Source organism: Simochromis diagramma, unplaced genomic scaffold (genome assembly GCF_900408965.1).
Source record: "Simochromis diagramma unplaced genomic scaffold, fSimDia1.1 OVJJ01000583.1, whole genome shotgun sequence".
Classification (NCBI taxonomy): domain Eukaryota; kingdom Metazoa; phylum Chordata; class Actinopteri; order Cichliformes; family Cichlidae; genus Simochromis; species Simochromis diagramma.
Window position 1 is genome coordinate 1003363 of NW_024387285.1, and position 22292 is coordinate 1025654.

General features: G+C 40.2%; 1 protein-coding gene across 3 annotated transcripts in view; it reads right to left on the reverse strand.

Annotated features, from left to right (window-relative positions):
* Positions 1–15474: 15474 nt before the first annotated feature.
* The window catches only part of slc4a4a (solute carrier family 4 member 4a), a 62354-nt gene continuing 55536 nt past the window's right edge, over positions 15475–22292 (reverse strand). For 2 of the 3 annotated variants that reach the window (XM_040003539.1, XM_040003540.1), the window contains exons 26-27: positions 21594–21673; positions 18237–18352 (exon numbers count right to left, since the gene is read on the reverse strand). In XM_040003539.1, coding sequence (XP_039859473.1) covers positions 21630–21673 — 44 coding nt within the window. In that variant the 3' untranslated portion in view covers positions 18237–18352; positions 21594–21629. Of the gene's footprint in view, positions 18353–21593; positions 21674–22292 lie in introns of all 3 variants that reach the window. The other variant, XM_040003541.1, reaches the window with a different exon arrangement.

Genomic DNA, 22292 nt, shown 5'->3' on the forward strand with positions numbered 1-22292 from the left:
ACAGCCATCCTTGCCTGAGGATTTAAGAGTCTCTGTTTGTTTGTTATGCATGTTCTTGGGCAGTAAGCAGTTACCTCAGGATGTGTGCATTTAGATGAGACAAATCCAGGGACAAGAAGTTGCAAAAAGGCAGACTGTGATGCGGAGCGCAGCGGCTCAATGTCGACCAAAACTGCCAAAAGAAAAGGACAAAAGCTGTAACATGGAAAACACTTTAAGCTGTTCTAGAGTCATCATTTCAACCTTTACAGATCAAATTAAATTTCATCCCAGCTTTGATCACCTTACCACAACAAATTAGCTTAGGGCTTTTTCCCCTACAGGCGCATTCATCTTAGCCTTTCAGATAAAGCTGGCAGAAAATACACTGACTGTTTGCAAAAGGAGTAGAAGAAGAAGTAAAATTAGTATGCTGTCTGTGTTCCTGCCTTTGTTGCTCTCCTGGGCCTTGTTGTGTGTGATGGCAACATTTCTTCCAAAAATACTGATTTTAGTTAATAAACTTTAACAGCTGTGACAATGAGAAAAACACATAATGAACATCTGAGGATGCTGAAGCTTTGCTGAAAACAAACAACTGATTAGACCTGCAAGGAATCGATTTGATTACTTCTTCCAAGGAAGTTAGGTTTTTTTTGTGTGCATGCGTGCATGTCGTTCGCTCTGTAAACACGATAGCTCGAAAAGTTTTCAGCAAATTCTGATGAGACTTTGTGGTGGTGTAGCAGGAGGACGTGTTAACGGTTAACGTGTTAAACTACCAAGTTTGTAAAGGTCAACTTCACAATTTGTTGGTTGAAAACAGACAAAAACTATGATTCTTATAAGTGTGGTGTATGTTAGCAACATTTGGAAAGTATTGTATAAATAATTAAAATATGTCCCATTTGACCTCTGACCTCTCAGTAGATTGATCTGAATCTGATCTGGTCAAAATGATAATAATCCTATGAAGCTATTTAAAACTATATTTCTTACTGTCATTGTTTGCATCGGCATCACAGAGGCATACAGGGAATGATATATGGAGAGTCAAAATATCACATGACCTTGGACCTCTGACCTCTTTTTCAAAATTTTCTTAAAATGTGTTTGACCTTTAAACTTAAAATTCCTTTGGTTGTATCGCTGACAGTTAGGAAATGATACTGCTACAAGAGGATTCTAAATATCACATTATACTTTGTATCCAAATATCATTCCACATTTGACCTCTGACCCCTGATCTGCCTTTTATATTTCACACCTGTCAGTTATGTCAAGTATGATAAAATGGATACTCCAGCTTCCTGCCACAGATCAAAGACACTCGGTTAGTGGAGTTGAGTTAACTGGCGATTATAAATTTCCCAGAGGTGTAGCTGTCTGTCTCTCTGTGTCAGATTGGAAACCTGTCCAGGGTGCATCCTGCTTCTCGCCCTGTGGTAGCTGTACTATAGTTGTGTCTACTGAAAATCTCAGATGAGTTCAAATCCCAGTGACTTTGGCCTGAAGGTCAGATCACTGATTCGTAGCACTAGTGGCAGACAGTCATTTTTTCCACATTAGCCTCCACTGGAAGCAGCACCATGAACGCTCCTATAAAAGGGCTACAAGCATCACAAAGGTCATAAACTGTTAATTTACTTCCTCTTGCTTCCTTTCGGCGTGAGCTTTGTCTCCTTGTCGTTCAGCGGCTCCAGCAATCTACAGTAAAAATTACCCACGTCGTAGAGTCGCTTTCACGCCGCTGCTCGCTATTGATAGATGATAAAGACCGAGCCGTCCTTCCTGCTCCTTGGTTCTCTCCCCTCCGTCTCACCCTGAGTAATATTCCAGCTGCAGAGTGACAAGTGCAGACTCTTAATGAGTTATTATAGTTTGATTAAAACACAGCTGTTAAATCTGCCTCCTGGCCAGACTGTCAATGAACGACCTCAATAACAGCATCGATCTTTGATCTCAATCGAAGAAGTCACCGTGTCTGCAGAGCTGCTGGTTGTGTGAAACCTTTTGTAAGACCAAAGACTGCTGGTTAAAGGATTGCACTGAAAGTGAAGTTTTCTGTATCATCCTGTGTATCAGTTTTCAGTGCTACTGCACTAACATTGTTTTTACCTATTTCACAGTTTGGGGAGTGTAGGAGTTGAAGTTGATGAACAGTCCTGCTTCTGTTTATGCTTTCAGTAAAATGCTTTAATGACCGATCGATTCTTTGGTCATCTTGATCATCTTTTTTGTATTAATGAGCTGCATTCAGAAGTCAGGAGGGATTTTGTTACATTACATTTCTGAAGCAAGTTTGCATGACTGATACAAGTGAAGCTAATGTGCAGATTGCAGGACATTCCTGTTGTAGAAAACTACATTCTTATCCACTGTGATGTGTGTGTCAGGTGTGTGTCAGGTGAAAGCATCACCCACCCAGTCTAATCTCATTATAGCCTAATAAAGTGGTTTGTAGCTGCAATGGCTGATGACTGATGTAGTCATTTTAAGCTAAGTGATGATGTACACACTGCTGGCAGAGGACTGATAATCTCCTTGTCCAAAGCTGATGATGCACTGGCTCCTGACAAATTGGCTCTTGCATTGTTTTTTTTATTTAAATGTCTTTCTGACATTAAAAACAAGCAGAGACATGCTTCAAGGTGAACATTCACAAGAACAGCAGGAGGCAACCATTCGCTGTATGAATGGTTTTTAGACATATTTAGAGCTCTGATTTGTAGTACTTGTGTCTTGTTTTTGTTTTTAAGGTGCATTTCCATTATCTGCTGTCCTGCAAATATCAGAGGTTGGTGCATAGCACTCCCTCCAGTCAGCTGCATTACAATTTATCACTGAATGCATGTTGGCTGCATTTAAAGGTTTTCAAATCCAGTTTGGACGCACCTTCTCATTTAATGTTTTTTCTTTATTTTTACTACTTTCTACACTGTAGCTACAAACTGAAAACATCAGATCAAGATAAATGGAGCACAGAAACAATCAATAAATAACTCTAAATGTGTCTCATAGTTTATATTCTCCAGAGTAGCCACGCTTTGCTTTGTTGACAGCGCTGCAAACCCTCGGCCTTCTCTCAATGAGCTTCATGACGTATTCACCTGGAATTGTTTCACGTCACAGCTGTGCCTGTCAGGCTTCATTTGTGGAGTTTCTTGCCTTCTTAATGGGGTTGGGACCATCAGTTGTGTTGTGCAGCAGTCAGGTTGGTGCACAGCTGACAGCCCTACTTGAGAACTGTTAGAATTCATATTATTGCAAGAGCCAATCTGCGAAGTAAAGAGAAACGAAACTATAAGAACTGAGGGTCAGTTCTTAAAGTAATGATGGAGTAAAACGTTGCTAAAATGTTGAACGTGTCCACAAGTGCAGCTGCAAAAACCATCAAGCACTGCGACGAAGTTGACTGCCAAAATTTGAGATCTTTGGTTCCACTCGCCGTGTCTTTGTGTGACACAGAAAAGGTGAACAGATGGTCTCTACATGCATGTTTCCCACTGTGGAGCATAGAGGAGGAGGTGTGGTGGTGTGGTGGTGCTTTGCTGGTGACGCTGTTGGGGATTTATTCAAAGTTGAAGGCACACTGAACCAGCATGGCTACCACAGCATCCTGCAGCGACATGCCATCCCATCAGGTTCGTGTTTAGTTGGACCATCATTTATTTTTCAACAGGACAATGCCCCCAAACACACCTCCAGGCTGTGTGAGGCAAAAGTGCAACAAGTGCTCAGCACCTCTGTGAACTCCTCCAAGACTGCTGCGAAACCCTTTCAGGTGACGACCTCATGAAGCTCATTGAGGGAATGCCAAGAGTGTGAAAGCAGTAATCAAAGCAAAGGGTGGCTGTTTGAAAAAATCTAAAAAATAAAACGTGTTTTGAGACATTTCACACTTTTTTTTGTTTACATAATTCATATGTGTTCATTCATAGTTTTGAAGCCTTCAGTGAGAATCTACAATGTAAACAGGCTTTAAAAACATAGAAAACCCATTAAATGAGGCGTGTCCAAACTTCTATCTTTCATTTAATGAAATCAATTTCTTGATCTCTTTTTTATTCATTATTGAATGAGGACGTCCTGAAAACAGGAGAACGGTAAGTGACACACAAACAAGCTGACACAGGCAAATCAAGCTGAATGTATTTTACTTTTCAACAAGAGAAGCATGCTCAGGCTTTTATTGTCACATAACACATTACGGTTAAATGCACAGGAGCACATCTACATCTGATTTGCCGACTGATTTGTCTCTGTGAACAATTGAGTCACAACTCATAAGGTTTGGTTATGAGTAAAGCCAAAGGGTTGTGTTCTCTTCCTTTTTTGTTGTGTCGGGGGTTCAGCGTTTCATGTGACAGATCAAAGGATGAGTTCATGTTCAAGATATTCAGTCAAGTGCCCGAGGTCTGAGTTTGTGTCAGTGAAACATCAGGGTGTGCTGAGGCCTTAGACTGATGTTTGGTTGCACAGTTGGGGGTCCTTTCCTTTGAAGCTCCTGCACGGACCTGTTGATTGATTGTTGTTGTGGGACTAATAAAGGTATATCAAATCAAATCCTCCACCTAATGTCATTGTGCTTCACTCTGTATGAGTTCTTTTCCATCATACCTGTGATGTAGCCATGGTGAGCTCTCATGGTGAAGCAAGGATGTGACAAAAATGACAGCGCGGGCACTTCTGCAGATGCAAGCTTGCTGAGGTCTCTGGTCTTTTTAATTTGCACTTGTCTTGAGTTTGTCATATTAATAGAAACGTGTGCCGTCAGGCTCTCTCTCCATCCAGCTTCTCTAATTTATTCATCTGTTCTACTGTGCATGTTCTTTCTTTCACTCTGGCTTCATGTCTGTCATTATGTCCTGTGTCTGAGGGAAAATACCAGCTTATTCTGAAGAAAATGAACTAAGTGGAAACAGTTTTCTGAATGAAAATGAACATCATCACATTTTATGTCAATCAGTGTCTTAAGATGAGTGCAAGATTTTTGCTCCATATCACAGAGCTCAAATGTTGTGTTATCTCTGCTCTCTTCCTAGAAGGCTTTCTCTGAATGTGACACGTCATCAAATCTGGACTGGAACAGCACATTAACTGCTGCTGTACATTGTGGAATAGCACAAAAGTTTGCAAGTTAACACGAATTTTATTTGCAAAAGTATTCCAGAAACAAATCTACCCCTGTGCCCACTCTGGGGCTTTGCTTTGAAGCCAAGCAGTCATGTTTCTTTTTCTTTTTTTAGAACAGGACGACGTGTCCAAGCAGCAACGGTTTCAATATCTCTCCCTGGAAACGGTGATGAAACCATGGAATGGACTGATGCTTGCCTTAAACAAAAGACTTTACCCTAAATTTGACACAATTGATGAAAATGGCAGTAATGCATGTCAGGAGGGGGTTTTGCTGGTAAATAGCACCCAGAAATAAAAGCTTAATTCTAGCAGAATTGGAGGAGCCGGAGTTCGGAGCGTATTTCATCTCATATTTGAGTGAAGACAGATTTTTCCAAAGCCAATATGTTATTGTCTGGCGAGCGTCCTCCAAATGGCACATTCAACACTTGAAGCATCGTTGAAAGCCTTTTTTGAGGAGGAATATTGGCTTTTATCAGAAGACAACTTTTTGCATTCATAGCGGAGGTGTCAGACTCATTGTAGTTAATACGCCACATGCTGCCCACATCGATCTAAAACGAGCCAGAGCAGTGAAAGAGCTGCGTGAAAACACCACTCCAAAGTTTTCACTGTGTTTACCGTAAAGAAATACATTTTTGAAATGTTCTCCTGGGCCAAGATTGTAAAAATAATATATATATTTTGAAAAGCTTTTGGATCACTGCCTGGTCTTAATTTCATTGTGTGATTTGTTTTCATTTTGGGATGCTCGTACGGGAGAAAAGATCGTCTAAGATCGTCCCGCGGTGCCCCGGGCCATGGACCGGTCTGTGAGAGTTGAAGCTCGGGTGTGAAATTTATGGTTTTCGGGGTTTTTGTCATTAACTCGGTTTCCCTGGGCCTTTACCGTGTTGTAGTTGTGTGTCTTATGTTGAAAGAAATATTTACCTGTGACCATAGTGACCAGAGAGCATTAAGGGGAGGAGGACGCTGCTAATAAAGTTACACAATTAAACTGAATTCGCGATTGTTATTATATTTACAAAATACCACAGTTTTTGTCTTGGTCAGGTCATTTTATTTTGTTGTATTTATCCGGGACACATTAAAGGCCGGTCCGTGAAAATACTGTTGGACATTAAACCGGTCGGTTGTGGACCGCTGATAAACCACCTGGGTTTTGGAGTTTCAGTTAGTATGAAATGAAGCTGCAGTGCTGCCGCGGTCTCTGAGAAACCTTTGGTAACAAGCTTAATGTGGGGGTGTTATTTTAGTAATTCTAGGTTTTGGGTGGAAGCACGAATAAGTGCAACCCAGCATGGATCCACATGTTTGTGTTTTGCTTTTCTTTCCTTCAGTGTAAGCAGAACCGTCTCAGCACAGCAGAGAGGCATTTAAACTAAAGTTTAAAAATGTCCTTCGAGTTATTTATTATTTTTCAGATACAAACTACAGAGAAGCAAAAATGGTTTATGCAATAAATCGAGTGCTTCTCTACAGTGACCCAGAACAACACTTAATGAAAGACCAGAAAGTAGAAAAATGCTGCAAAAGCTCAAAACATGACAGATGTGTTTTTATAAGGTGACAGAAGTGACGAGTTAACAGTAACCAGCAAATGGCAAACTGTTATCGACAGTAGTGATTTGTAAAGTGGGGGCCACCTGGTGGGCAGTGACGGTACTGCAGGTGGGCTTCAGAACAGAAATACAGCTTAAAGGTATGTACAGTTACATATTTCTATAAATGATTTTATTTATATAAAAAGTGGATTAAAACGTGTAATAGCAGGTGGTTAGTCTGTGATATTACTCATTAGTCTGACATAAATTTACTGTTGATTTTAAAGTTTGTGCCCCAGTAGCAGCTGGGTCACACATTGGACTGAAACCTTTGCATATGACTGGGTAGAAATTCCTAGTTTCTAGCCAACAAGTGGTAACAGCTCTCTTTACTTTAGGAATGGCTGATTGTAAATAATGCAGTCAAAATACACATTACCTTGCATCTTTTTCTCCCTGTCCAGGGTCTACCCCGAGCCCTGCTCCCAGGACGTGTCTAGAACAACTCACTTAGGAGGTGCTCAGGAGACGTCGTATTCAGATCCTCAAGCCACCTCAACTGGCTCCTCTCATTGTGGAGCATTCTTCTAATTGCTGGTGTTTTCTTGAGTTGCAGTGCATTTGACCTCTCGGGGCCACCGTACAGAAGCTAGAAGCGAAAGCAGTCTGTGTCTGTTCTAATGTGAAATAGGGAAAGATTAGAAAATCTATAAATACTGGTAACCACATGTTCATCTAAATTTGAGAGCACTGAAAACCTGAGCAGGATAACTGGCGAGGAAAAAACAACCACGCTGTGCTTCTGTATTTCTGTATTACCACCAGCCAGTTCTGCAGGGTGTGCGCACACAGGTGCTCTCAAGATTAAAATTAAGATGATAATATACAGTGTGATGTTTTAACCACGAGTACTAAAGTTTCTGTCCCATTAAAACAGTGTAATTATAAAAACACTAACACACGCTAATGATGTACTTTCAGAACTTCAGAGAAATTTCTGCTGGCCCAAGGCAATAATCCATCATTTTAGCTGAATAAATGTAACATCTGCGCAGCCTGATTCAATTATTTTCCAAGAGCAAACTGTCCGACAGCACTAATGTGACATCTAGGTCTGCCCTCAATGTCATTTCCTCTTTAAAAACGTGTCCTTACCTGTGGTGACTGTAATCCATCCTTTTAAAGCACTTTTTCAGTGTTTTTTGGTGCATCAGAAATTTTTCTTGGATGCTTTGAGGTTTCAATTATTTTGCAGCTGTGTTAACTACCAAAATGTCTTCAACTTCTTCTTCTCTGGTGCCTTTTCTGTTAATCAGTGTAATAAAGTTGACACACTTGGTAATGAAGTATGCTGTTTTACACAAGTCACCAGAGATCAAATCTCCTGCCAACAAATTACCGTCCCATATCCCAAAAGTCTGATCCCATGTAAAATGTACATTAAAGACAATGATTTGCAAATCTCATAAACCCGGATTTTATTCAAGATAGAACAAAGAAAAAGTATAAAATGTGTAAACATTTCACTGTTTCCTGAAGAATATTTGCTCCTTTTGATATTTGGGACAGGCAAACAAAAGCCTTTTAAAGTAAAACGGTATTAAAAAGAAACAGTTTTAGGAACATTTTGCACCGAATCAGGTTAAATGGCATCAAGTCAGAAACCCTACTGGGAATAGAAAAAGAACATCTTAGAGAGCATCACCCATCTGCAAAAAGAACTGCATCTATAAACTGTGGAACAATTTCAAAATGATGTTAAATAATGTTAAAATTGCAAAGACTGAATATCTCATCATCAGCAGTGTGAGAGTTGATCAGAAAATCAGTCCTGGATGCCCGTGAATCATGGACATCAGCTCATCATGGGCTCAGGAAATGTTTGCAAATGCAGGTTAAAGCTGAGTCATACAAAGAAGCAGCCATGTGTGAACATGATGCAGAAACACCGCTGTCTTCTCTGGGGCAAAGCTCATTTCAAATTCATAAATGACCTGGACCTGGACTCTTCATAGCAGAAGGGTCCAGGTGCTGAACTGGCCTGAACAGACCTTTCACCAACCAACAACATTCGGCTCATCATAAAACCAAAAAGCTACAATCGTCTATCAGACAAGAACAGGACACATTCCTCCTCCAAAGGTCCAGCAGCTGCTCTCCTCAGTCCCCAGATGTTTGCCAACTGTTTTTAAGCCGTTTCTGTCACCAAATTCTTTTTTAAGTTATACAGAGTGTCCAAACTTTTTTGGAAGTAGGGTTGTAAATAAAATAAAATGAATGAAAGCTGTGATTCGTTTGTTCTGGTTTTGAAAACTTCTGGAAATACATTATATTATTGGGAGCAGCGGATCTGTGGTTCGGCCCTCAGACTGACAGCTACGTTTAATGTTGAGAAACACTCGGGATTCCCAAAGGATGAATCCTACTAACTGTTGCCTCCTGTATGTTTCCTCTAGTCCTGCTGTGAGGTTGGCACATCAGGGTGAATTTCAGATCCAATGGCGTGGCTTCCTTTGATCAATAGTTATGTAAATCAGTGGCGATATATATATCCTGAAACTGTAAACATATTTCATAATGAGTCTCTCGGTTTATTCTGTTTATCTCATTTGCTTTTTGTCCTATTTAATTACAGAGCTATAAAATGTAATTCTTCTTCAGCTCGTTGACGTGTTTTGCAGCCACACACTTAAAGCTGCGAAATGATGAAATGCATCCAAATAAGAAGTAAACTGTGGACTGAGGAGGATGACTCATGTTTGGATGATGCTCAATACTTTTCCATGTTGACACTGACCTAAAATAACATCCCAGTGCAGCCTCAGAGTTTATCAGAGCATCAGGGTTGTAGACGTTGTGTTTTTGTTGGTCCTCTCTCCCTCGTCCTCGGGGCCCCATCTGGGTTCACTGGACGAGGTGAATATCTGCGCAGCGAGGCAGGCTTAAATTTAGTGATAACATTCCCCCCACTGTCACAGATATAAGCGGCATAAACAGGACAAAGGCTTGTGTCAGGCTCAAGAGTTGTTGTGGTGACAAAGTGGGGGTTTCATGGATCTGGAGCAAAGATGTTACTTAACTGTACAATAATCTCTCCACATAAGTCCCACATCACGCAGACGGACTTCATCAGACTAAAAATGTAAACTTTGCATCCCAGAGGTCATGACACATTTCTCAGTGGTCCCAGAGTCCCGGGCCTGTTGTTTTATTGGTGTTGGCAACTCCTAAAACACAGTTGCTACATAGCGTCACAGGATGGTGCCTCCTTTGCTTTTGTTGTGATGAGTAAGAGGGGAGATTTTACACATCTACATGTTCTCCCATCTGACCAACGGGGAGTAGAGGAAGAATAGATGTGACGAGAAGGGGTCCAAACACAGAACCTTGTGGCACACCATGGTTTACTGGGGCAGGAGTGGATCAGGAGCCTCCCACTGGTGACAAGAGAGACGGGACTGAAACTAGGAGAATACAGTACCAGTGAAGCCAAGACAGTTGGACAGATGTGACAGAAGGATGGTGAGAGAAAGGCTGATAAAGGCTCCAAAGGTCCAGGAGGATGGGGATGCTGATGTGGTCAGAGTCAGCAGGAATGAGAAGCTTTTAGTTATTTTGCTAAAGTCTGAGCACTGCAGTGTGTATGGAAGCCATACTGGAAGGGTTCATAGAGCCCTTATTGGTAACAGAAAGACAGACAGGAGAGATGGAAACTGAGGATGCTGTGAAGCCCAAAATGTCCAAACTAATTTCATCTGAATTTAACCTGTCAATAAACTAATTGTTGCCTGCAGTTCGGTTATAATTGAGCCTTCATATTGTGAGTGACAGAGCAGAGCAAATGAAGAGCTGAGGAGGAAGATTAAGGAAGCTCAGCAGACAACAAAACAACAGCTGAATCATAATGAAGGAAAGTTCCTGTAAACATTTCCTCTCCAGTAGGTGTGTGTGGCAAAAACAGCTTAAAGGACTGAAAAAAAAAACCCAAAAATTTGAAGATCAGTGTAATAAAAAAACTTTAAAAAAAGGATTTTCAGCCTTAAAAGTTTCTCCTACCATGGATTTGTCACCCTATAACTAGTCCTACAACCTTTCATTGTCATGTTTGGAGGAAGTGGCCCACTGTGTGGTGAGAGTATTGTAAAGTTGTGTGACGTCATTTACAGCCCATTCATTTTTGTTCTTTCTATCACGGTTGGCTTTGATTTTATTGTAATTTTGCACCTATAATCACTACATTGTAATTTCCTGAATGAATTAATATAAATATAGTAGAAAGACGTCCTGCTGCAGCAGGCTTGATTTTCAGTGCTTTTGTACAAAATACTAAAGTTCAGTTCAGTCCTTTTATTGAAACAGCTCGGTTGTTTCAGGGTCAAAGACATCAATATAACAATTCCACATACAGACAAAGGGCGAACCTGCACTATTGTCAGAAGGTAGTTCCTTTGTGCTTCAAGCCACTGTATAAAAACTGCACACTTAGTTATGTCACTACTGTAAATGGAGAATCAAACCGAGGCTCAAATGCACATTTCTAAAAGAAACGTGCAAACTGAAGCTCGTCCTGCAAATCATTCAGGTCCTAAACCTTGCACTCTGTTGTTGTTTGTCCTTTGTAGTTACAGAACATCGAACCTTGAAATAGCTGTGCTGTAAGAACAACCATGAATTTATTGTTAAATCGGTCACAAAATGTTCCTCTTCTTGAATGCTTCCCTGTCAGTGTTGGTCCGTGTTCACACAACAGTGAAATATCCTGACGTCAGCAGGCAAACACATACTGATTAAGATGTGACCGATCACTCGTGCACTGCGATTAATTACCCGGTTTCCTCCGGTGAAGGGACACAACGTCTTAATAATACAGTTTATTTTTATAGAGCTTATACTCATCCTCTCTGCGGGTATACCTTGTTTTTGTTACTCCCAACCTGCCACACAATGAGCTTCCAATTTTAACACATTAAAGAGAATGAGCTGGTTTTTTATGAGGCTGTGTCAGTTCTCATCATGAAAGAAAAAATGATGAGCATCAACACTGGACAACAAAGCTTCAGCGTCTGCAAAGTTCAATCAGTGCAAAAATGCTTTAAACCTGCATTCTTTCTCATGGCCAGCAGGAGGCAGCGACTCTGGTTGCAGGAATAAGTCCGATTGTTTAGAAGTCTGTAGGAAAAAAACCCTTTAAAGTGTGCCCTCGATCATCACGTTTTTCATGTGTTTATGGTCTCTAATCATAGCTTTAAAGGCCTTTCACACACAGGATCTGTGTGAATATGTTCAGTGTTAAAAATTCAGTTGAACCGCAGAAGTTTGGATGAATTTGCAGCATTTATTTTTTCTGACCAAGGTTGATGTTTTTTTGTTTTGTTTTGTCGAATGCAAATAAGCAAATCTGACCAATCAGACCGCTGCATTTGTCCACAAATGTGCTTGTAGCTCAAAATGCACACCAGTACTGCATGTACAAAAGTAAAATAATATTATTTTACCCCAGACACACAGCTAGAAGGACTGTGTTATTCGTGTGGGTGGATCCTGCTCTCGCTCCCCAACTCAAGTGTCACCTCTCTTCTCCTGTGGAGCCTGTGCTCATGTTCAGCCACTGAAATCTGCTCGGTTACAACCTGTACTCTGTGCTAAAAGACACCCATCACACCAGTAACACTGCTAAAGGTCCACATGCCACTCCAGGATTAAAATGAGCCTTTTACAATTTTTTTAGTTAGTTAGTTAGTAGGTTAGTTATTTAGGGGTTTTTTTTAACTGAGGAACACTACATGATCATTTAGCAACATCTAAATCACGAGGCGACTCTAACGGGCGCCATAACTTACTGAATGAGATCCATGTTGTATTCAACATGACTTGAAAGGAGTGACTGACACCATATGCCATGAAGAAGATGTTTAGTGAGGTCATAGAGCTGAGAGCCATCATTTGCACAAACGTCTGCATAACTGGACTTCTTTTTGCAGCCAGAGGAGTCGCCCCCTGCTGGCCATAAAGAAGAATGCAAGGTTCATGCCCTTGCCTTCACTGTCAGGACATGGCAGCTGCCTCCTCCTTTTTGTTGTATACATCCTATGCAGTGATGGGAATAACGGCGTTACTTTTTTCAGTAATGAGTAATCTAATTACTATTTCTATCGTTACAACGCCGTTACCATTACTAACAAGAAAATGCGGTCGCATTACTATTTTTCAACAAACAGACGTTTGAAGCTGTCTTCAGGTTACCGCATCTTATATCAGCTGCGCGGAGGTTGCTGTCTATGTAAGTAACATGGGACCGCGGTAAAGTGAGCCGTCATTTGTGAGCCGCGGTCAAGCCAGCCGCCTCCTATCCGCCGCATAAATGTCCTTGCGCTTTTACACCAGTCTTTACGGTAGCGCCTTTTCGCCTTTTCCAGAATAGTTGAGGTCCAACTTTCAACAGATTCCTCAACTACTCAGGATGATTTTTAATGAATTTTCGAAATTTACATAATTGTAGTGTATTGGCTGTATTGAATTGTGTATAAATGTCCTTTAATTTCTGAGGAATTTTACAGTGAATCTGGATGAAACTTGGCACACAGGTACAGTAGGTGTCCCAGAGAAGGACACAAAGTTGTAATTTGTGTGCGCGCGTGTGCGTGTGACTGTTCGCGCGCGCGCACGTGTGCGCGAGTCTAGGCTTTCAATCAGGATATAAAGCGAAAAGGCGCTACCGTGAAGACTGGTGTAAAAGCGCAAGGACATTTATGCGGCGGATAGGAGGCGGCTTTGGGGATAGGAGCCACTTTTTTGAAGAAGTAACTAGCAACTATAATTAATTACTTTTTCAAAGTAACTTGCCCAACACTGATCCGATGGACAATCTACTCATTCTCTAGGGAATTCACGTAACGGTGAATACATGAGGCGTGCTGGCCCCTCAACAAATCAGAAACAAAATTCAAAGATATGTGAAGAAAACTCTCTGAGTTTATGGTATGCTGCTGCTCTTTCCAGGTATTTCCAGTATGAAAATACCTGTAGTGTGTGAAGTGTGAAAGAAATTAACTAATAAATTCTAACTCTGATATAGTGCCAGTCCCAGTAGATACTGAGATTTCAAACTGTGACCTGTTGGTTTCTGTTTGATCTGCACAGTTTTTGCGGTCACACCATGACCAGGTTTGTGATAAAGTTACTGTTACATCCATGTCTGCTGCACTTTCTAGAAATGTCCTCTTTCATCTGAAAGACGGCTCATGTCAAGCTATGATTTAAGTCTATTCAGCTCATTTAATGGACTTTTTCCTGTCTCTTTCACTTGGCAGCAAACTACCACGATTGCTCACACAGCAATTTAACATAAATTATAGTCTTCAGCTACAAGTCTTGTCAGAATAAGTCTAGCTGTATTTTTTTTTACCTATTTTCCCTTCAACCTGCTTCCAGCTGAATGCAGCTTCATCCTCACCGGTGCTTTTTATCTCTACCACAGCTCTTTATAGCCCCCTAGTGGAAACAGTGAGCAGTTACCTTTTTATAACCTCTGACACAGTATCAAAGTGGACGTGAAATCATGCTTTTCATGTAATTCTGTAATTATCTCTGCATGTCTGCTAATGAACTGGAATGCCCTGATTACATGGGAGAGCAGGAATCACACATTGCTGATTAGTGCTTTGTTTTGATGGTGTTTCTAAATGCTGATGAGGTGGATAAGCTGCAGCGCCTCTTACACTCTGTGTAGAATAATTAGCTGACATCTGAGAGCACTGTTGGCCTTTTGTTACAGAGCCAACGGGAGCTTCGAAGCTGCTCTGAAAATGACCTGCAGATATTTTAAACTGTAGCTGAAGTGACAGAATAGAAGAGCCCTCTATTGTCATCGTACATGAACAATGACATTATGTTGTTTATGGTCAGAAGACAGTTTTGGAAGAGAGACAGAGATTGATAACAACTAATGGTTAGATGCAGAGTGGTGTGTAAACACATGGTGAGCAAAAAGGTGAGTGAAGAAGCATCTCTTCTTCTGCATCTTCCTGTGCTGTCTGGGTCTTTTTACACTTTTCAGTATTGTTCTGCTTGTCACACATACTGTTTTGAACTTTGATAACTAAGAAAAACTGTACCACCAAGTGCAGTATTTACAGTATTATGAAACTTTTAAATTAGATAGCCAACAACTACTACTGAGCCTTCAAAAGTACACACACACACACACACACACACACTGCTCTTTTATTGAAACATCTGTACTATAGTCTTTAATAGCGTTCAGCTGACAGTAGAGGGAGTTACATAATCAGTAATGGTGAGTAAAATCAAAAACCTGTGCAAAGAGGACCCTTCCAGCACCATCATATATATATGTTTTTTTACAGACTATTATTTTAAGGTGTTTTCTAGTGAGTGCTTCAGGTCTGCCAGCTTCTTGGTGCGTTGCATTATGGGGGATATAGTCCATGAGCACATGTCTAATGTCTGATGAATGTCCGTGAACTTTTTATGTGTCTTAAAGAGATTAAAAGAGATTTTAATGCAAAATCATTAACTGTCCATCACTCAGCAACCATTCACCTCAGACTTTTTTTATCCAGAGTAAAAGTGGTTTCTGATGATTGTTCTGAAGGAAGGTTTAAAGAGCAGTGACTCAGTTATTCAGGTTTCACTTGTTTGTTAAATCACAAAATAGTGACTTAAATTTACTTTAACATAAATAATCCTCAAATAGTTTCAGTTCATAAATGTGACATTAAATGTAATTATGCTGGCTTTTCAATATGGAACACTTTAATTATCCCCAACATCAGACTGACGAGCACTCGAGTGCTGTTTGATAATTCTCTTTATTTCCAATATACATTTCATTTGAAAAATATAAATTCTAAAATAAACAATTTCACCTATTCTAAAGTCACAAAATGTTAATAATAATAAAAAAAAATTGCATCAGTATTCCGAACACTAGGATTAACAGAAGATTTTCACGTCGTGTTGTAGGTTTTTGTCCGACACACTTACACAGAATCACACTTTAAACTAACCACTCCCCACAGAAGATGTCCCGGGCGCTGACTCACATTCGTTTCCACTCGCCGCTGCTGCCAGCTGTAAATACTGAGGTGGAATATTAAGCATGTCGTGACTCTTATCTACGTCTTTGAAATCTCTACCGTGGCGATCCGTACGGAGGCCCGGAGGTTTCAAATTAAAATGAAAAAAGTGAGAAAGTGCTTCAGTGCACCCATTAGAGATTCAGTGGGGAGATGGTGTCGATCGCTGTACTGGAGTTAAAAGATAACCGTGGGTTATTTTTAACCGTTTAATGTGGGTCATGCCAACTTTGAGCTCCATCTTCACCACAGAGACAAAACAAAAACAGAAAACAGCATGTAAAAGCTTTTTGTGTCTATTGTTCGGATCAAACTGCAAGAGTGTGTCGTTCAACATTTAAAGCGGCTCTTTTGTGCTGTTGTTGTTGTTTTTCTTTGCTTATGAGAGTCATCCAGTCACTTTCTTCAGACGTGGAGAACTGAGGCTAAAACTACTTGTTTCAAACAGTAATGACTACTGTAAGATAAATATGGATTATTTATCTTACCATGCAAAGGTAATCTGTAATCTCCAGGAATAAGTATGTTAAAGATGCACAGGGTCTACATCCACCTGTATGTCCTGCTATCTGATGGAGTTATTATTATAATTTCCCACCAGTTATTTTGATGGGAAATTATATAACAAAGCTGCTAAAGTAAAATGCATGTCAGGTGAAAGTGGGTGTACAGCAACTCTTTTTACTTAATTACCTGTACGAGGAGCAGAGCACTTTGCTTCCAGTTGTTTCAGTGAGATACTTACTGCAGTTTGGGGGAAATTGTAAAATGTTTTTGCACTGAAGAAAAGAACATTTTTCTTTGTATATACCAAGAAACCTACAGCTGATGCATAATGGGTCAGCTGCAATTTTTTGTTTTTTCAAACAACCTTTGGAGCTTGTATTTCTCTAAACACAACTTCTGTTTCCTGCCTGATTACTACAACAGAAGGGAAGAGTTCAAAGTTAGCGCGACCCACACAGCAGCCACATTCATGTAATATAAGTTCACATAAACCTGAATTATCCTTTATAACTGGCCAAAAACAGACGAGCAGTCAGAGAGATGCACGTGGTCATTCTGTGGGAAACCGTCTGAAGTAAAAACATTGGAGCAAATATGGAGTTTGTGCATCTTCTGCCTCACTGACATGATGTTTTAACAACTGTTTAAAGGATGTGTGTGGGTTAAACATAACACTCACATGCCCTGTGCACACTCTACAAGCTCAGCAAGTTTATTATGGGGGCCAAAATTAAAATGCTTTGCCTGATAATGAGAGTGAAGAAAACTGAGTCAAACACTGACCAGCAATCAGAGGTTCAAAGACATGTGTGACAGCTGACGTGCGCACGGGTCTTTGTGTGGATTTGAAGAAGATAGCATTGCATAACAACGACCAATAAGTCTCTGAATGTAAGCACAGATGGCATGTGACCGTTGTATTACAGCCCAAACACATCCTTATGAAAAACGTCTTCACATCATCAGATAATTCCAAAAACAGCTGAGAAAAACAAAGAAAACCTGCCGTGAACCGAACTGAGCTCGCGTGGATTTGATTCCCGTCTCCTCTTTTTCACATTGTTACTTTAAGAATCAATCTCTTATAAGCCACTTAGGTAAAGTACTTTGTGCAGCAAAAGTAATTATTATGATATGCATTTCTAGTTAGAGTTTAAGTTTGGCGGAGGAAAATCGGATGATTATGTCGCTGGATTGTTTTCTACTCGAACAGAAAAAAAATAAGAAATGTTACAAACACACACACAATAAAATCTTTTTTTAAAGCAAAACAAAAGAAGAAAACGATTTAAATTAAACGAGTAACAAAAGCAAAAGAGTAAAAGATTCAGAAAACTAGAAACTGAAGCAAGTAAAACTGCATCACAAAGTGAGAATAAAAATATTTTCCTCATCTGCACATACAAATGTGCATTGTTAATCTGCTATTAATTTACTTAAATATCTACTGTATTTCCTTCACAAGCTATGATCATAGAGTGAATCTGTGTGAATCATTTCTACAAGAGGACAGAGAGAAAATATCAAAACCCCATCAAAAGTCAACACATTGCAATCATTCATGATAAGCACTGAATCTAAAACAAGAGGTAGAGCTATAAAAACATGATTTTCCTGCTACAGGAAAATGTTATTAGAATAATTCGGTTTATATAAAAACTCAGACAGATGATATTTGTATATGTTTATATAAAAAGAGCAGGTCCATGCGTGGTCAGAGTGAGCTGCAGCCTCGGTCGGTGACGCGTAGGAGGAGTTGCATAGAAGAATATTCAGGGGTTACTTTTGTAAGCAAAGACTAGCCGTGGAGCTGTGAGAGAAACGTGGTGAGGAAAGACCATATAGCGTGCAGCGTAATGCTTTTTCTAAAGCGTGCCGCTCTTCACAACAAAGTCTTGAAGTCATGAAGGAGATCGGAGTTAAAAGAATCACCGAAGGTCAGTAAAAAGCAAGTTGTGCTGCAGGTTGGTGGAGATCTACAGAGATGTTTCGGATCCTCTGCTCTTCCAGTAGAAAGTGTTATCATCGTCTGGGTCCATGTCTATTCTAATCTGAGGCACAGACTTCAGCGGACTCATCTCAGGGCTGAAACACAAAAATAAAACATTTTAAGTACATGTGTGCAGACGTAGTGCGTCGACTATATCATCTAGGTGTTCGGGGTCGATTAGATGAAGCTTCAGCAGACTCGCCTGCTGCATCACTTTTCACTTCAGTTTTTAGGGTGTCTTTAAATTCAGCTCTTTCTTTTCTTTGAAACAACGCAGCATCCTTCTGTTCCTAACACATCATCCTGTCCTTATCAGTATTCAGTAGATATCCAGGAGGATTTCAAAGTTTTCCTGTAATTTTTTGGGAGCAGAGTAAATATGACGAAGATCAAAAAAATCATGCTCACATCTCAAAGGTTGTACCCGGTGATTATTTGGCATCGTTGCTTAAAAACTACTTATCTTGGTTACTAGTTTATGTTTAGCTGACTTAACATTTCACCTCTAGGTCACTTTATTGTGGTATTTCACTAATACCTCAGTATAGATCTGATGTTTCCTGAGGTCGTCTGAGCTCAAAACAATTTGCCTTCAGTCTTAGTGGGACAGGATTACTTTAACAGCAGGGTCAGCGTAACGTCATTACTACGATAGATACCCAGGACCGATGCCAGTGATAATAATGAGCATGTAACTATTAAAATGCCTAAAATGTTTTAAAGTAAAATGACATCAAAAAGCACCCAGCTAATTAACCCTAAAAGAAAACAACATGTGACCGAAGAGCACTGCGGCTGCGGACCAATTATGTCACTGGTTGTGGTTTGTTGACATCGCAGATGTCCTGTAATCGCAGCTGCTTTTCACACATTGTGGTAACAGTGCTGATGGAAGAGGATTAGTGGGACGACTGTGGGGCAGATGGGGTGATGGGAAGGCAGCTTGACCCTGCATGTGCTCACAATGCGCAGATCCTGGTCATTGTGAGAAGTTGCGGACATGATGGAAAAACATAATCTCTCTTAAGCAGCATAATCTTTGCTATAAATATTTGCACACAAACAGTTCCTGTCATGCCTTTTTAAGACCGATTGTCTCCTTAAAGCTCATATCAGTGGAACACAGTGTGCATTTATCATGCAGTATAGACTTACAACATCCACACAGCAGATTGATCTGTGTTCCTAAATACACAAAAACACTACGAAATGGCCTAAGATGCAGCTTAAGATACTAATCTCTTACAAGTCACAGGCAAATTTAAGACGAACCAGTTTAGCTCTTTCTTTTTTTTAAATCCCACTAACCTCACAAATCCGAGCACCAGTGGAACCACACGCAGTTAAAGGTTTTATAAGACTACACTACGTGCACACAGCTGTTATTCAGCTGGTTGCTTTTGCAGGTTATGTTCCTGCAGACGTTCAATGAAGTTCAACATAGTCAGACTTTGTTAGCATTAGCTGGCTCGATAAAACCTAAAATCCCAGTCAGAGATGATGGATGTCACAAAGGTGGTTATCAACTTTGTCTGCATGAGAGAAACTGTCATGAACTGGCTGTGAAAGGACGCAAATGCAGATAACATATAACACAGCGTTATTAAGTAAATCAAAAACAATACAAAACAACAGCGGGAAAGGATAAGAACTAAACACATGTGGAGGCAAACAGAATAACACACAACCATGAGGGAGAACGCGACACTGGACAGAGGGAAACACGGGGCTTACATACACAATAGGATGATGAGGGAACAGGAAACACATGGGGAACACAGCGGAGACAAATTAGACACGAGGAAGCAAAACGAAACACACTGAACATGGAACGCAAGACTTTCACAATAAAACAGGAAACGAACGCAAGACTGACACTGGAGTGGAGAAAAGGCAGATAAGAGGGAGCGAGGGAACACGAGGGAACACGAGGGAAACATGGATAAACATGGTAGACAGGGGAACATGCAACGAAACATAAGGAGCGAAACAAGACACAAGGACTCACAAACAGATATAAACAGAGACACAGGGAGCTAAACAGGGAATATAGGAAACTCATAACAGCATAACTAGGACTACTAATGAACCAGAACATCAACCATACTACAAAATATTAACTAACTCAAAATGCTGGGTTAAAAGGACCCAGAACCACGACACGGACGTTGCAGACATTTTGTAAATGTTTCGATTTGATCGTAACAAGCACGAGTGAAAAAGTAACTCAGGCTCATATATTTTACCACTCGTTGTGGTGGTGCTGCACAGTACAGCTCTCAATCTTTAACTTGTTTAAACATTTGATGTTATTCAGTGTGTTCATGTCTGACACTTTCCCATAGGCTAATAAAGATGGGAAAATTAGTGAAACACACTTTGTTGTTTTATATACTTTTTGCATTGCTACGGGAAAGTGTGGAAAACTTACATATGACTTTAACTAAAACTCATACAAACAGATGAGTCTCCATGAGACTGAAAATATGGGCTAATTTTGCTTCCAAGTACACCCGTCGGGTCTGAATGCTATAGTTTGGGGCCATAATTATTATGTAGCTTTAATCCTATGCATATTTGCTGAAAATAATAAAGTATTATCTGTGATAATGCAGATTCTGGAGGCATCATTGGCCATTAGAAAGCACTTTGGGTGCAAGTTGCAGCCGAGCATGGAAGATTTCTTCCAGGCTTAGCAGTTACGTGGCAGCTTAGGTTAGCCAGCATCTACAGATGTCAGTTAATTTGAGTAAAACACAGACTAAGTCACAAAATGTGTTTAGGACAAACTTTATTTATCTCTAAAGCTGTGGAAAAGTAAACCAAAAACAAAATAAAATATTAGCTCACTAAAAAAGAAAAAGTCTCACTGAAGCAGCTCCTTTGTTTTACTGAAGGAAATAAAATAGAGTAAAAACTCTTTTGTGAACATAGCAGAAAAAAAGCACAGCAAAAAACTAGTATTCAGAAGCCTTTCACTTTTTAGCATACAGCATGCAAACAGCATGACGGGGCAGACAGACGAGCTGGCATATGGCGCCCAGCGCTTTGCTTCCCCTTGAGGAAAATACAGTTTAGCCATAGGTAAGCTAATTAGCCTAACTGACCTTTAAAGTTCAGGCTAGCATTACGCGTGGGGATAGTTAGCGTGCCTTCTGACCTTTTGCCATCTCTGATGCCACTGTCTTTATTAAATGCAAAAGGAAATTGGTGGAGGCTCTGTTTTGTTTCGTTGCCATTTTGTTTAGTCTGGCAGGTGAGCTGCACTGTGACAGTCTGTGGCTCTCAGCTTCCCGTCTGTACACACTCTGATATCCACACACACACACGTCTCACCTGGACAAGTAGTTGGCCTGGTAGAAGCGAAGCTGCTCAGCACGATGTGTGTCGTTCAAGGAATGATGAGGACTTGTCTCCTACGAAAAAACCCCAAAGAACACAGCCATTAGCTCACAGATATCCATGTAACTTGGTAGATAGCCTCTGACACACTTTAATGTTTGACATCCTGTGTGTGTCATAGCATCTGTAAGAGCAAAGCAGCGGGTAAAACCAGGAACAGTGTGGATCAAAGATACTGTAATGAATACATATAGAAACCAGTCAGTTCATTTAATGTTGTAAACGGGCATTTGTTCTAATATTAAAGGACCAGTGTGTCATACTGGGGTCATTTATTTTTCCCCATCCAGCGTGTATCATACTTTTATCTGCTTCAACAGAGTCTTTAAAGGTTGTTCTAGTATATTTCTACACCAGCCCAGACAAAGCTCAGGAGAGGGTCTGCTGTGTTGTATTCTATTTGATTTTATTAGGTGAAGTCATCCTAAAACATATAATAATCAAAAGCAGGGCTAATCAGTTAGTTCCAACCTCCAATAAATGTAATTAAGTCTACACACTAGTCCTTCAGCAAACACACATTAGTTATATATTAAGGCAAAAGTTAGAATTCAAGAAGACTTTTGTACATAAAACTAAAGTTACTGTTAAATACGTTTAAACAGGCAGGATCCACAAAGTCAGACTTAACAG